Below are 14,737 nucleotides of genomic sequence, written 5' to 3'. Positions count from 1 at the left end.
GGCTAAATGATTTCGTGTTGCCGATGTGTTTGTGTGGAAAAGAAAATGAGATAGTTTAAAGGCAGCGACCATGAACAACTCAAGATCGCATACACGCCAATACACGCGATAAAGAATTAAGGCGAGAAACAATGCAAGTGCAGCTCGCTAGCCGAAGTGCATAAAGCTCTCATAAATTAGATGAAAAGTTATGTTTAATAATGTGATTAATCGGATTTTTTGCAGTTCGATAGGCATCATTTGATACCACAAAAGGGATTTGAACCAGCGACCTTCTCTTTACTTTATTGCATAATATCCGCAGATAATACGTACCTTAAAGTGGTATATTACTCGACCCTGTACAATTTAATGATTATAGATAAAATACCTCTTAATAAGAGTTTTAACTAATAAACAAAGTATTAGGTGTCATTCCCCATTATTAGATGGAATTTATATTGATAATACCACACTTAAATGGTTTCCACTATAATAATAATATATGTACATACAAATATATTTTATGGCTGCTATACAAACCTTACACAAAAGCCGTACGACCCGCTCTTTTGCAGATGCAACCTCACGCGTGTTGCGTCTTGTTGTGGCAAAAAACATTAATATAATAACAATAATAGCAACCGCTGCAAACATTTCCCGTTGTCGAATTAAAAATGCATTGAAACCACATTTGATAAACTTAATTTATTGTTCGGGCCTTTAGAAATGTTCATAAAAGATATTTGTTTGTTTTTCATTTGATTTCAATATAGAGTCTAAATAGTCTTGAGACACAAAGTGCTGAGGAGGCAAACACGCATTTTGATTGGGAAACATAAAACATAGCAAGATATAGTATTAAGGGGTTTACAAAAAATTAGATACATAGATACAGTGATCCCTAATCGTATGAGTATGCGATTCATTAATTCATAAAAACAAACAAGTTTCATTCTTGCCGACGCTTCAGTGGTAATTCGCAATTTCGAGCACCCTCATGAAACGCTGTAAAAATCTTTTCGACTGTATTGACTAGATGTATCTAGCCCTAGAAATATATGGTTGGCATTGCATTGCTAGATATATAGAGCATCAGTTATTGCATCCCCTCTCATAAGACAATATTATTTCAATTAAAATGAAATGAAATGTCACCCATCTTGCCGTTGACCGTCGTTGAATTCATCGACGGCTATAACTGAGCTAGTTGAACGGGTGCTTAGAAGTCAAAGGGAATGTTGGGCCTTGGATATTGGTAGCCCTGATGTTTGGTCGTCGCTGGTGGCACGCTAGCCCTTGTCGGAGGTGGGATGTACGGAGTGGTTCTACGGGTTGTCGGCACCGTACGTTGAGTAGCACGTGTGGTTATCCTCTGAGTGGTCACGGGCGGCAGGTAGGTTGGTGGGGGTGTGGCCCTGGTTGGTGGGGGTGTTGGCCTACGAGTCGTTGGTGGTGGTGGTGGAGGAATTTTGCGAGTAGTGGTCACTGGGGGCAGTGGCTTGTTGGTTGGTGGCAAGTAGGTTGGAGCTGGAGTTGTGCGGTAAGTAGGGCGTGCGGTAGTATAAGTGGGTGGTGGTGGTGGTCTACGAGTCGTTGTGTACACAGGTGGTTGTGGCTTGTTCGTGGGTGGCAGGTACGTGGGAGCGGGAGTCGTACGGACTGGAGCTCTGGTAGTCGGAGGGGGTGGTGGTCTGCGTGTAGTGGTCACTGGAGGCAAGTACGTTGGTGGTGGGGTTGGTGGACGAGTAGCGCGAGTTGGTGGTGGGGTAGCCCGAGTTGGGGGTGGGGTGTACTTAGTTGGGGGTGGAGTAGCACGAGTCGGTGGTCGGGTTGTAGCCCTAGTCGTAGCAGGAGGCTGTGGCTTGTTTGTGGGAGGCAAGTAAGTAGGTGCTGGCGTACTTGTGGGGCGGACGGTCGCGCGAGTAGTACGGACGGTAGCCCTAGTGGTTGGTGGGGGTGGTGGCCTACGGGTGGTGGTCACTGGAGGCAAGTAAGTTGGTGGTGGTGTAGCCCGAGTTGGTGGTGGGGTAGCCCGAGTTGGTGGTGGTGTTGCCCGAGTTGGGGGTGGAGTAGCCCGAGTCGGTGGTCGGGTAGTAGGCCTAATCGTTACAGGAGGCTGTGGCTTGTTTGTGGGAGGCAAGTAAGTAGGTGCTGGCGTACTTGTTGGGCGGACGGTCGCGCGAGTAGTACGTACGGTAGCCCTAGTGGTTGGTGGGGGTGGTGGCCTACGGGTCGTGGTCACTGGAGGCAAGTACGTCGGTGGTGGGGTTGGTGGGCGTGTTGCACGAGTTGGTGGTGGGGTTGGTTTACGAGTAGTTGGTGGTGGTGGTGGTGGTCTACGAGTCGTTGTGTACACAGGTGGTTGTGGCTTGTTCGTGGGTGGCAGGTAGGTGGGAGCGGGAGTCGTACGGACTGGAGCTCTGGTAGTCGGAGGGGGTGGTGGCCTGCGGGTCGTGGTCACTGGAGGCAAGTACGTTGGTGGTGGGGTTGGTGGACGAGTAGCCCGAGTTGGTGGTGGGGTAGCCCGAGTTGGGGGTGGGGTAGGTTTACGGGTGACAGGTGGCTGTGGCTTATTTGTAGGAGGCAGATACGTTGGTGCAGGTGTGCTTGATGGGCGAATAGTTGCACGAGTTGTACGAATAGTAGCCCTTGTCGTTGGTGGTGCTGGCTTGCGAGTAGTGGTCACTGGGGGCAGTGGCTTGTTGGTTGGTGGCAAGTAGGTTGGCGCTGGAGTCGTACGAACGGTAGCCCTGGTTGTCGGCACAGTACGCTGAGTTGGTGGTGGAGTATACCTAGTCGGTGGTGGCGTTGGCTTGCGGGTAGTCACTGGAGGCAGTGGCTTGTTGGTAGGAGGCAAGTAGGTAGGAGCTGGCGTTGGCTTGCGTGTTGTCACTGGAGGCAGTGGCTTGTTGGTAGGAGGCAAGTAGGTTGGAGCTGGCGTCGTACGAATGGTAGCCCTGGTAGTTGCCACCGTGCGCTGGGTTGGTGGTGGAGTATACCTAGTCGGTGGTGGCGTTGGCTTGCGGGTAGTCACTGGAGGCAGTGGCTTGTTGGTAGGAGGCAAGTAGGTAGGAGCTGGCGTTGGCTTGCGGGTTGTCACTGGAGGCAGTGGCTTGTTGGTAGGAGGCAAGTAGGTTGGAGCTGGCGTCGTACGAATGGTAGCCCTGGTAGTTGCCACCGTGCGCTGGGTTGGTGGTGGAGTATACCTAGTCGGTGGTGGCGTTGGCTTGCGGGTAGTCACTGGAGGCAGTGGCTTGTTGGTAGGAGGCAAGTAGGTTGGAGCTGGAGTCGTGCGAACGGGAGCCCTGGTAGTCGGAGGTGGTGGCCTGCGAGTAGTGGTAGTCACAGGTGGCTGTGGCTTATTTGTGGGGGGCAAATAAGTCACAGGGACACGAGTTGGTGGCCTGGTGGGCGGTGGTAGTGTAGTGCGCTTCGGCAACTCAAACGGCACCGCAGGAGTAGGATAGAAGTATCCATCAGCCGCACGAACATTACGCTGAAACAAGTCATACTGTCAGTTAAAGATCAGCTCCATGATCTACATGGTCATTAGATGCTTACCTCATGGGTGTCAGCTGTTGCGGTGGCTACTGCCACAACGCAAAGCGCCAAGACAAAAAGTGCACTTCTCTGTGGAGAAACGGAAACAGAAAGTGGTTAAAGAAGATACTAAATAAAACTTCAAGTTATTTAGAATTCCACAAGCTGTGACCCTAGGCATCGGAATGAGTTTTATTCTAATTACCTTATCGAATTGTTTTAATGCGCTAGGCCTAAATGCAAGGCAACATTGTCTAACTATAGACAATGCTCAAGTCGTTCGTTAAAGTTCAGACGATGTCAGCCATTTGAATATAGTATTCAAATCAGCTACAACAACAACAACAATAACAAATAGCTGGCAATTACATTAAAATGTTTATGTGTAAAGTCGAAGACATTCAACTTTGACATCATCTCTAGGTCACGGTAGCTAACCAAAACAAAGTCACACAATGCGATGGCTAACTCGATTATGCTCAAATTTCTTATTCACAAGCCAATTATAAAAAGACACAAAATGCAGGTGAAATAATTAATTTGGTTGGCGACAAAATCTCCGGTCGAAAAATGCACAGATTAAGCCATGTATCGTCTTCCGTGGCTGTCAACGGATCTAATGTTTTATAATTAGCATTTTATGCGATTGCCGTTTAAATTTCGACAAGGTCAACTTGAAGCTGTCAACGTCAACGAAAGTGGTAAATGGCCAGCTGCAATTAATTTGCGGACATATTAAAATCACTAAGAATTTTTGGATAAGCTATGTCCGTGCTGGGCTCTATCTATAAAAATAGCCAATTATGCAACAAACCGGCTGCGAACATGAAAAAATAAAAATTATGCCTGACTAGTTTTAGAACCAGCAGAGACAGCGGTATTATATAATAATAATCGGCATCGGCCATTAATAAAGTGAGAAAAACTGAAGTTGTCGCTAACAAAATTAGCATACGCACTAATCATTGAAAGCCGCTGCCCAAGTCATAGCCATAAAAATCGCCATTCGCCTCGCTTTATGGCCAAATTTCTTTGACTAAGCCAGACAAAAGAATACTATATATATATATATATATATATATATGAATATATACGCACAAGTACATGCCTATATATATCTTTATGTTCTTGACAAAAATTTGACTTATCGCCAAATCTAAAAAAAAATATATATATATTTATAAATATTTATACATAACTTATTCAAATGTAAATGGCTTTTAAAATTGGTTGTTAATGAACTTGAAATTTCTCGATGTTCTAAACTTGTTTAGCATTCAAATATTCAAATGCTTGGAACTCAACCCGTCGCCGGGCAAACGTCTTGTTAGCACCTAGGCGAGTGAAAGTGAAAGGACTTTAGCCGCATGGTATCCAACTCAAGTATAAGCGCGTCAGTTTCTAGTTTTGAGATTATTCCAAACAAACCTAATGAATAAATGTTATCTCATAAAGAGCTACACGCGCTTTATATTTAGATTTTATTTTTATTAATGGGATGCGGTTGGCGAGATTCGAAGACACGTTCTCCAAACGAATGTCTTACTATAGATGGGTCTTAATGCTGGTGTCTAACATGGTATATTCAACTTTGAGCACGGTTCCCAGTAATCTATTATGCTAATATGTGGCTAATTAATTTGTTTTACACACAGACATGACCTTGCATTCGTATCGGAAACGTCAATGACGCACATTTAGGTCAAGCTGTCTTCAAAAATGATCGAAAGTTACGCATTTTCATTAATGGTTATTTTAACATTGCTTTTAGAGATTAACGAGTTAGGTTTTTATTGGAAGTTTTGGGATGACAGAGACAGGTAGTATGCCACTGAAGAGCTAAATGATCATCTCCAAGTAGAAAAACGAATTATTTTTTATACTATTAAATATTTGTTTTTCATTTTTCAAGTATCTTAATCTTCGTTTGGTTCTTGTGCAGTTCTCTGCTTGCTGCACATTTGGCCACTCAGATTGATCGCTAAGCCTGTTGATTTGCCTTTGGCACTTGGTCTAGGCGGTGCTTCTATGCAATTCTTTGATAATTTGCCGTAAATCTCTGTTGCAATCGAAAGACTTAGGCAACGAACTTGATGCAGATAATTAACCGACTATCGAACTGACAGACGTTGATCATCTCTCAATGGCAGCGCCAAGAATTTACATGCATATATATATACTGATATAGCTTAAGGCAACATTTAATGGTCATTTACCTAAATATGCCAATTCAAATGTCAACCCATGAAATGCAAACAAGTTTTCATTTCATCCGCTGCGTTGACATAGAAACCCAGGCAAAATGTTTGCAGCTTCTGCTGCACCTGAGCCATGTTAAATGATTAAGTACGCAAATACTGACAGCAGCAGCAGAAAGCCCCTCACCCAGCCCGCGGACCTCCGTGTCTTCGACTTGGACAGCCCACGTGGGCGCAACGGGCGTATGCGTAATATTGGCTGGCAAAGCGCCTGCGCACTTACACACTCACTTACACACTTGCACAATGGCACTACTACAAAGCGTGTAATTGGAAAAAACAAAAACGCTCTTCAGGGCTTAAATGTCACTTGGGCCGCCAGATAAGAGCCCCAACTTGTCTGCCTTGTTAAATGTGTAAAACGCAAATAAGCGATTGACGTGAAGTAATTGATTTTCAGTATTGTTCAATTGTCTTTACAACTTCTCACTTCTCTTTTTGGCACTTTTCACGAATGTCTTTTAGTTGATTTTATTGTATTTGTATTTGATTTGAGCAATTGCAACTAATTTTAGTTACCATATTGAGCACTTTTAACTGCAACGGACGGCAGATAACGCTTAAGTATATATCTGTGAATATATCCCGACTGTGATTTATGTGTATAATCCTTGTGTGTGTACGATCGTATCAAAATTCAATGGTCAATTGAATTTTTGATCGATGCCAAGCAAAAAAGTTGCTTCAACTTCTGGGTCGACACTGGGCTAGCAACTAAAGCATCAAAACTTGTAGATTCTCTACTTATATATACTCGGGGCGTCGGATCGGCCGCTGCTGCTGCTGCTGCTTTAGACGCCGCTGCTGCGACGACTTGGGCGACAGCTGTTAACACTCGCAAAGACTGAAGATGCTGCCAACAAAGACGCTGACGCCAACAACTGACCAACCGGTGCCAGTTTCGGTTTCAGTCCCAAGCCTCAAGTCGCTCAGCAGCTGCGCAGTCGTTGCTGCGGCTGTGGCTGCTGCTGCTGCGGCTGCTCTTAATGTTAATGCCAGGCATTGTTGTTGGGCCGTTTAACAGTCGCATAACATAAGTAAACGCACTAAAACCAAATAATCATCATAATTTAAATTATAAAATACGCCTCAATCAAAAAAATAAGGCTTGAAAAGGCTTCAAATAAGCAGCAGCAGTTGAGACAATGCCGCAGTTGACGTCTGCCGCGCGCTTAATTTGTGGCTTGGGTGTAGTTGTTGTTGTTGTTGTTGCTATTGGTATTTCTATTTAGCTACTTTTATTTGAGCAAATATATTAGATGACTAGTGACTAGATTAAAGCCAGGCACTTGGCCACTTGCTCTGATGTCTGCCTGAACTGTGCCTTAAGTGCGTGTATTAGGTTTTATTTTATCTCTATATTTCTTTATTTACTTAAGTTTTTTAGTTTCTTTAGTTTTTTTCTTTTTGCCTGCAAACTAGTATTTTAGTTTTTTTCTGCTTTTCGAGTAACTTGAACGCCCATGGATAATGTGCTCGCCGAGTGTTAAACATATTGTCATGCAGAGTCTAATTTGTAAACGAGATTAACATTCGAGCTGTGGAGCTGTGTTGTAATTTTGGCAATCGCTTTCAAGGCTTCAATCGAAGCTCGGCAATAGGCAAATAAGTATTTAGTGGAATTGCAGATGAAATTAGCTGCATTCAACTGAAATTCCATGCAGGCGTTGTCTAAGTGCAAACATCGCCGACAGAGATTACAGCTGTTCGTTGCCAAGATTAGGCCTACATGCGCCGCAACTGCAGAGTTAGAGATGAAGATGAACCGGTTGCTGCCGCTGCCGCAGCCGCTGCTGCTGCTGCTGCTGCTGCTGCTGCTGGTGGTGCGTGCAATACCGTGTTTTGGCGGGTCAGTCGTGGCGTCCAAGTTTGGAATTGAGCTCTGAATGTTAAGGTAGGCGCGCACAGAGGCGCGCTGCAGCCCCAATAACCAAATGACCTTTAAACGCAAAATGAAAAAAAAATAATAAGATATTAAAAAAAAAAACATACACACACGCTCGACAATCGCCCGTACACATTTTGTGTATTTATTTATTAAAAACAAAAAAGATGCTGCTGCCAGCAGCCAGATGTAGATGTGGAGATGCAGAGATGTGAGTGGAAGATATCCGAGTGCCAGAGCCAGTGCAAGTTGAAGCCTCATTGGCGCATCATTTTTGCGCGTCCGACCGGCTGACAGCAGCAGCAGCAGCCAAACGGGTTTCCTCGCTGCAACGTATTTGCTTGTTTTTGAACAAACTTTTTTTTAATAAGCTGCATTTATTAATTTGTGATGCCCAAAACATGATTAAGTGGCAGTCACGCATAAGTCTCTCTCAAAACTGAACACCGTCCGAACCAATTTGGCGACTGCCCACGCGACAAAAACAACGAGACAAAACAAAAACAAAAACTCATCAAATTGAGAGTTTTGCATATATCAAATATTTGTCGCTTAACTAGATCATCCATTCTTGAATGAGGTGCTAATCCGATTCACAATTGGAGTTGGCATTACGGACTGACCATTCGGCAAGTTCCTACACTCACAGAAACTTTTCTAACTGCTTATTACATTAAATATAGAAAATATGTAGATATCGAAAATATGTATCCATATCATTAAGAAATTATTACAGCAGGTAGCCATTTTATACCCTCAACCCATTAAAAGTTGTTAAAAAGGGTATAACGTTATTGTGCAAATGTATGTGACAGGAGGAAGAAAGCAGCTCCGACCCCATGAAGTATATATATACTTGATCAGTATCAATAGACAAGTCGATCTAACCAGTTCCATCTGTCTGACCATTATTTCGTATGCATGAACACGTTGATCTCAGGAACTATAAAAGCTAGATATTGAAATTGTCAGAAACTCTCGACAAGAGCTCCTATTACTTGTTTAACTATTAAATAAATCAGCTTAGAATATGTTTATATGAACAAGAATTATGTCAATTTCGTAAGGGCAGAGGGTTCCAATCTTTTGCTCACACTTTTATGTTAAATATGCTTAGAAGTGAGTGCGGAGCTTGACTACGCACTCCTCTGATATTCGTAGCTCCTAAGAAAACTTGACAGCAAGTTGTACATATTCCATTCCCATATTCAAGCTAATCTCCAGGATTAGCTTTGAGTTTACATATGTTTTAAAATACATATTTATAAGGATATATTATGCTTATATTATAAAACTGCGGCCTTCCATTTGAGTTAAAAATTTGTCAACTTTATATTTTGTCTAGCCACAAACGCTTGAATTTCGGGTCTCAAGTCATGTCTTATTCACATGTTAAACACTGCGCAAAACGAAGGTGTGAAGAAATGCGAAACATTACTAATATAGTATTAAATTTCACATAAATCTTTTCATATACCATATTGCAATATGATGAAAGATCAAATAAGCAAATGAGATTTTATATTAAGAGAACTAACTAGGCTTAAAGTCACGCAGTTGATTTATTTAGATTAATAAGTAAGATATCTTATTCAAATAATCGCTCAGTGTAGTTCTTTTGCTTGAATGACATTATTAAAAGTTGTTTATATGAAGCTAAGTGGTTATCAACAAAGTGTGTTAGTAGTAATAATTGCGTGCTGCAAAGTGAGTGCTATGCATTCGAATATGTCGTAAACATAGTCATAAACACTTTGGCTTTAGGAAGTCACCCCAAAGAAACTAATTGCGAAGTTGACCGCCAGCGCACACTTATGCATCCGCCTATTAATTGTTCTTTTTATGAGAAACCTCCACCCAGCTCAAGTCAGATACCAGATGACAACCGGCCAAGCAAAGCGATGCGATGCGATGCTGCTGCTTGCCCCTGCCTGCTGCTACTGCAGTTGATGGCTAACAATTCGGGTCATAACTTGCTTTGCGCCTCTGCTCTTAGAGGCAATGACACTTGGCGACTGCTGACATTTAACAGATAAGTCATTGTGACAAACCAAAAAATCGTTATACGTAGCGCCACAGAAATAGAAGAAGAAAAAAACCATTTCATAGCAAATATTCGGTATAGGAAAGAAAAGTCAACTATTTCGGCAGCATCATGGCAGCTTGCAACATTGCGGCATGATGAAAATGAAGTATTATTCAACGGCGATGTAAATATGCAAATAGCCGAAGGACGTACCGATGATTTTTGTGTCCACAGTTATGGATCGATCCAATAGACATGTGCATAAAATTGATTGAAATTAATTACAAAACTGGCTTGTCAAATTAACGCACCCGATGTCCGTGACATGGGCCAAAGCCAGCGCTGTGGTGGATGCCACGTCTAACCAGATTCTAGACATTGTTTTTCGATGTTGTTGCTGTTGTTGTTGTTGCTATTTTAACACTCCACATCGTCATATAAGTTGTGAGCTAAACAGAAATTAGCAAGATCAAGAAATAGCCCAGTCCCGCCGCAGTCGAGATATGTTTTTTAGTGCGGAAATAATTTGTAACTTTTGTCGAAGCAAATATCTCGTTTAATTAAGAGTTGATATATATATATTTATTAAAAGCACAAATCGAAGCATAAATCTTTCTATTTAGGTGTCAATTGAAGAAGCAAAGAACAAATATTTCGACATCTGTCTAATTCAAGTAATTAAACATTTGCACGCACAGCCCATTAAAATTATAATCAATTTTTAAATACTTATCTGGCAGAAATTCGAAGCCCAAAAGAGCTGTGAGAAGAATAGGCCTGTCGAATATTTATGACTTCTATTCACAAACCACGTTTTTCTCAAACTCACGGATACGCCTTTTGTGTTTGTGTGTATATATATTATAATTTGGCGGATCTGATAGAAACCGCATAAAAAAGTATAAATTTTCTAGCCAAATGTGACATCAGTTACGTCAGCAAAAGAATACAACTTTTGGACATCTTTAATTGTGCTTATGATTTATGCAAATTTATCCTTTATATAAACATGCTCTCGCATCTACATACCAGTCAAGGCAGAGCAAATTTTATAGCTTGTCGGGCTGCTTTAAATTTATATTTATGTAAATAAGCACACACAGACCGACAGACAGACAACCAGACCAGAGACCAGACCAGACCCGACCCGACCAACTAGTTCGGTTTCTGTTTTATATTTTGGCTATGCTCAAAGAGGAAGTTCAAGTATACGACAAGGTGTACGTTTGTCTTTTCTAAATTGGAATATTGTAGCGCCATCTAAACACTGAGGAATTGGATTGATATTGAAAGAACGACAACAAAAGCTGCTTCTGGTTATTTGTTTTCCAAAGTAGGAAAAGTCTAGATTTTATCGAACTTGAAATATACGAATACTCAAATCTGAAAACTCAAAATCGATCTATGCAAAACAAACTGGTTCAAAATGGCATTATTAAAAGCCGATCTGGCCTTTGCCAAGTTTGGGATTCACAAGCAAATTCTCGGAATTGAGCTAAATGCGTATTTTTGAATAGTTTTCTAAATCATCTTCTCATTTTCTTGTATGTTTTTGTATTTTTATTTATTTTTTGTTTTTTTTTTTTATATAAATATATATTTTGCTAACAAAGTTTTTAAATTTTTTAAATGTTTGTTGTTTTTGGGCTTAAGTAATATGCAATCCCGAAGGAAAAGTCTAGAATTTGTTGGAAAAGTCTATCTATGTAAAATAAACAGGTTAAAATGCCCTTTGCCAAGTTCGGGACTCACTATTAAATTTTTGGTACTGTGTTGATATAATTGATATGTGGCTTTGTTCTGTAGTTCTCTATGTTGATTTTTATTACCTTTAATAATGTTTGCATTTTTATCTATATATTTTTAATTTGGCATACATTAACATACATATTTTTCAACTCAACTGACATTTATATTTTGCATTAGTCCACAATCTATTCCAATTAAATATGTTTTTAAATGCCAGCAAAATATATTAATTTTCAATGTTTGCTGCTTGTGCTCTTAAGTAATTTGCAATCCAGTAAAACGCGTTAATTCCAAACATTTAACATAAAATTATTTATTGTCTTTCGAATTTCGATAATACAAAATTCTAGCCGTTTTTATTGTTATATGATCATGCAGTTGTTGATGGCAGTCGATGTTTCGAATTTGTTTATAATTACGGAACACTGGTTCCTAACGGTTTATTTTGAGCGTAGTTATAATTAATGCCATTTTAAAATTTATTAAGTAGCTGTGAAATTTCATTAAAAAAAACAAGAGCTGCGCATCGAGCGACGCTTTTGGGCCGGTTTAAAAGGTTGCCCAGAAAACGTGTTTCCCCAAAAACAAAAACCATTAATAAGCGAGTCCGATCAAGGACACCGCAGACAGGCTGGCAGGCAGGCAGGCAACAATTGTTGGCCGGCTGGCCAGCAACCAGTTTGGACTTTGGCAATTTATTGGCCCAATTGCAGGCCATTGGCATTGAAATCCTTGTTGTGCTGGTGAATCCGTCCCGAGGGTCACACTTGGGTTTTGGGATGCGATGTTTATCGAATTCCACGGAAAACCTGTTGGCTCAGAATACTTTGTGGCGAATTATGTAATATCAATTTACACGCTTCCCAGCCCAAGCGAAAGTCTTCAAGAAGATGTTCGCCATAAATCAAGCGTTTTATTATAATTAAGCTAAGAACTGGCTTATGCCCAACGACAGCCGTCAAGTGGTCATCGATTGAGCCCATTATTCACATGGCATTCAAGAGCAGCTCACGCCAAAGCGGTAGGTGCTCGTGCTGTGGCCAAAACTGAATCCGATTTGATGGCCATGCGAGAGTGTTGCACTTCGGGCCCAAAACAGCTCAATGGCTGGGCTGCGCTGCGCTGGGCTGCGCTGGGCTGCGCTGGGCTGGCCTGCAAATTAGCCTAGTTGTTCCAACAAGAAGCAGCAATGTTTTGAGTGCAAATTAAAAATATAAAAAGCCACTAAATTGGAGCAGTGTCGTTCACACGCGCCGACAGTCGCAAGGCTGTCAAGTGAACTGTGGCCCCAGTCAAAACAAAGCCAAATTAGACAAACATACAGAAAATGTATCTTAACATAATAAACACAAATGCATATATATCCGTATATTATATATATTTGTGATCTTGTGTGTAATAGCTAATCGCTTTAAGATGCTGCCTAACACATTCTACGCGTCTTTTGGCCAAATTTGTGCGACAAATAAAAACCGAAAATCCAATAACCAAAATTAATTTAAAATAAACGACGCGCAGAACGGGTTAATCTCAGCACGAACTGGTTCGCTATATATCTCTGTATATAGGCACACATATATATGTATATAAAGCTGAATATATGCATATATCTACATATAAGTAGCCCTAGATATATATACACATGTTGCCTTAGTATTTGTTGTAGACTGAAATTCTACGCCCAAAATCTTACAAGTTTCACATGCAAATTTTCAAGTTCAGTGCTTACATATTAAATACGAATTTATTGCCGTCTGCGGTTGGAATTCAATTAATGCTGGATTTTGGGTTCACACTCGACGTCATTGGCAACAAACATTGCCAGCTGGATATTATTTTGCAGGCAATCTTTCGGCTAATTAGATGCGTTTTAGCGCCATTTGTGTGGTCCACGACTTACGACTTGGTTCCAGTTCAAAGACTGCAAAAAGTATGCTATAATAAATTTCACGGCGAATCCTTTGGCATGCCAATTCGCCGCACAGCGCTTCATCCTACATCTATTGCCTATAACACATAAAATGCCTGCCCCTCCCAGTCTCCGATATGTCTGTCTGTCTGTCATTTGCCCGAAGGTTAGTTGGACAAGATTTCAGTTTTTTTTTTCCAGCGCATTAAAATGAATTCGATATATATAAAATAAGTAAATAAAATATAATTTGATTTTAGGCAAAGGCTGAGACCACAGCGCGCATAGTTTGTAGCCAAAAGCGCCAAACTATTTATTACCTTTAATTTGAATTTCGTATAATGCCGCGAACAAAACTTGTTGAGCCGCTTCTGCAAAGATGCTTCTACATATTTCACAAATATAAAAAAAAAAAAAGAAATACAAACTAAAAAGACAGCAACAACAAAAATCAAGTTCACCTCGAGTGTATCAAATTTGTATAAAATTCATCAGTCAACAAATACGTCAGCTTGAAATTTGTATATATATATATATGCTCGAAGCCACAAATCTTGTGTTATGCAAAACAGAGGAAGCACTGCGGTCTCTGAAAACCAAACTTCAGAGATACAAAGATACATAACCGTGCTCATATGCGGCCCAGCACGTATGTATCTCTCCATCTAAGCGTACCTGTTGAGCATCGTTTAGCGTGTTTTAGTATAAGCATTAATGATTTTCACTAATATTTCAGACATAAATCAGTCACTTGTTTGGCCATTCGATATGGCTGTGCTTCCCCCTCGGCTGCATCCGAATGAGGTATCATGCACACATTTATTATTATAATTATATCTTTTATACGCTTGTAGACATTGTGTTTAATGATTCTTTTTGATTATGGGTGTAATATGTACATAAGGTTATTGGTTGACTCTTTATATGTTTATTATTACAGACTGCAACCGCAAACACGGTTTCAGTGCCCAAATTGACGAGATTTGTAGATATCACGACTTCTCCTGAAGCTACTTTGGGTTTACCAAAATTGTGGGCGTAATTGTGTTCTATTGATTTACAGTTTTATCGTGGGCAGCCATAGTTTCTCTTTAAACAAAAACCTGAATTCTGTCAATACCCAAACTCTTGAAGCATTAGTAAAATAATCTTACGAATAGGATTTTATAATTTTAAAGAAATATGGAATATTCGAAGCCCTAACATTACCATGACTTAATTCAACCAAATAACTGGGCTCCCTATTAGAGGTTTTTACAATGTAGATAATGCTCCCCAAAACTGTATAAAAGCCTATTCAGAAACCTTGGTGATCTTTAGACTACAGGATAAAACACTTGCTTTTCAACCTGGCCGGGCAGATTGCCGTTCTATACAGGCCACTTTTT

At 40.8% G+C, this 14,737-nt stretch overlaps 1 protein-coding gene across 1 annotated transcript; it reads right to left on the bottom strand.

Moving 5' to 3' along the window:
• Nucleotides 1-1,192: 1,192 nt before the first annotated feature.
• Nucleotides 1,193-6,333, bottom strand: LOC115771142 (extensin). The gene is made up of 5 exons (XM_030716712.1): nt 6,300-6,333; nt 3,544-3,612; nt 3,374-3,478; nt 3,166-3,334; nt 1,193-3,123 (listed from the first exon to the last, which is right to left on the bottom strand). The coding sequence occupies exons 1-5, from the start codon at nt 6,300-6,302 to the stop codon at nt 1,202-1,204; spliced, it is 2,268 nt and encodes a 755-aa protein (XP_030572572.1). The 5' UTR covers nt 6,303-6,333; the 3' UTR covers nt 1,193-1,201.
• Nucleotides 6,334-14,737: the final 8,404 nt, after the last annotated feature.

Source organism: Drosophila novamexicana, unplaced genomic scaffold, assembly GCF_003285875.2.
Source record: "Drosophila novamexicana strain 15010-1031.04,08,12 unplaced genomic scaffold, DnovRS2.1 tig00000024-arrow-pilon, whole genome shotgun sequence".
NCBI classification, from domain to species: Eukaryota; Metazoa; Arthropoda; class Insecta; order Diptera; family Drosophilidae; genus Drosophila; species Drosophila novamexicana.
This window is presented reverse-complemented; position numbering and strand designations above follow the sequence as displayed.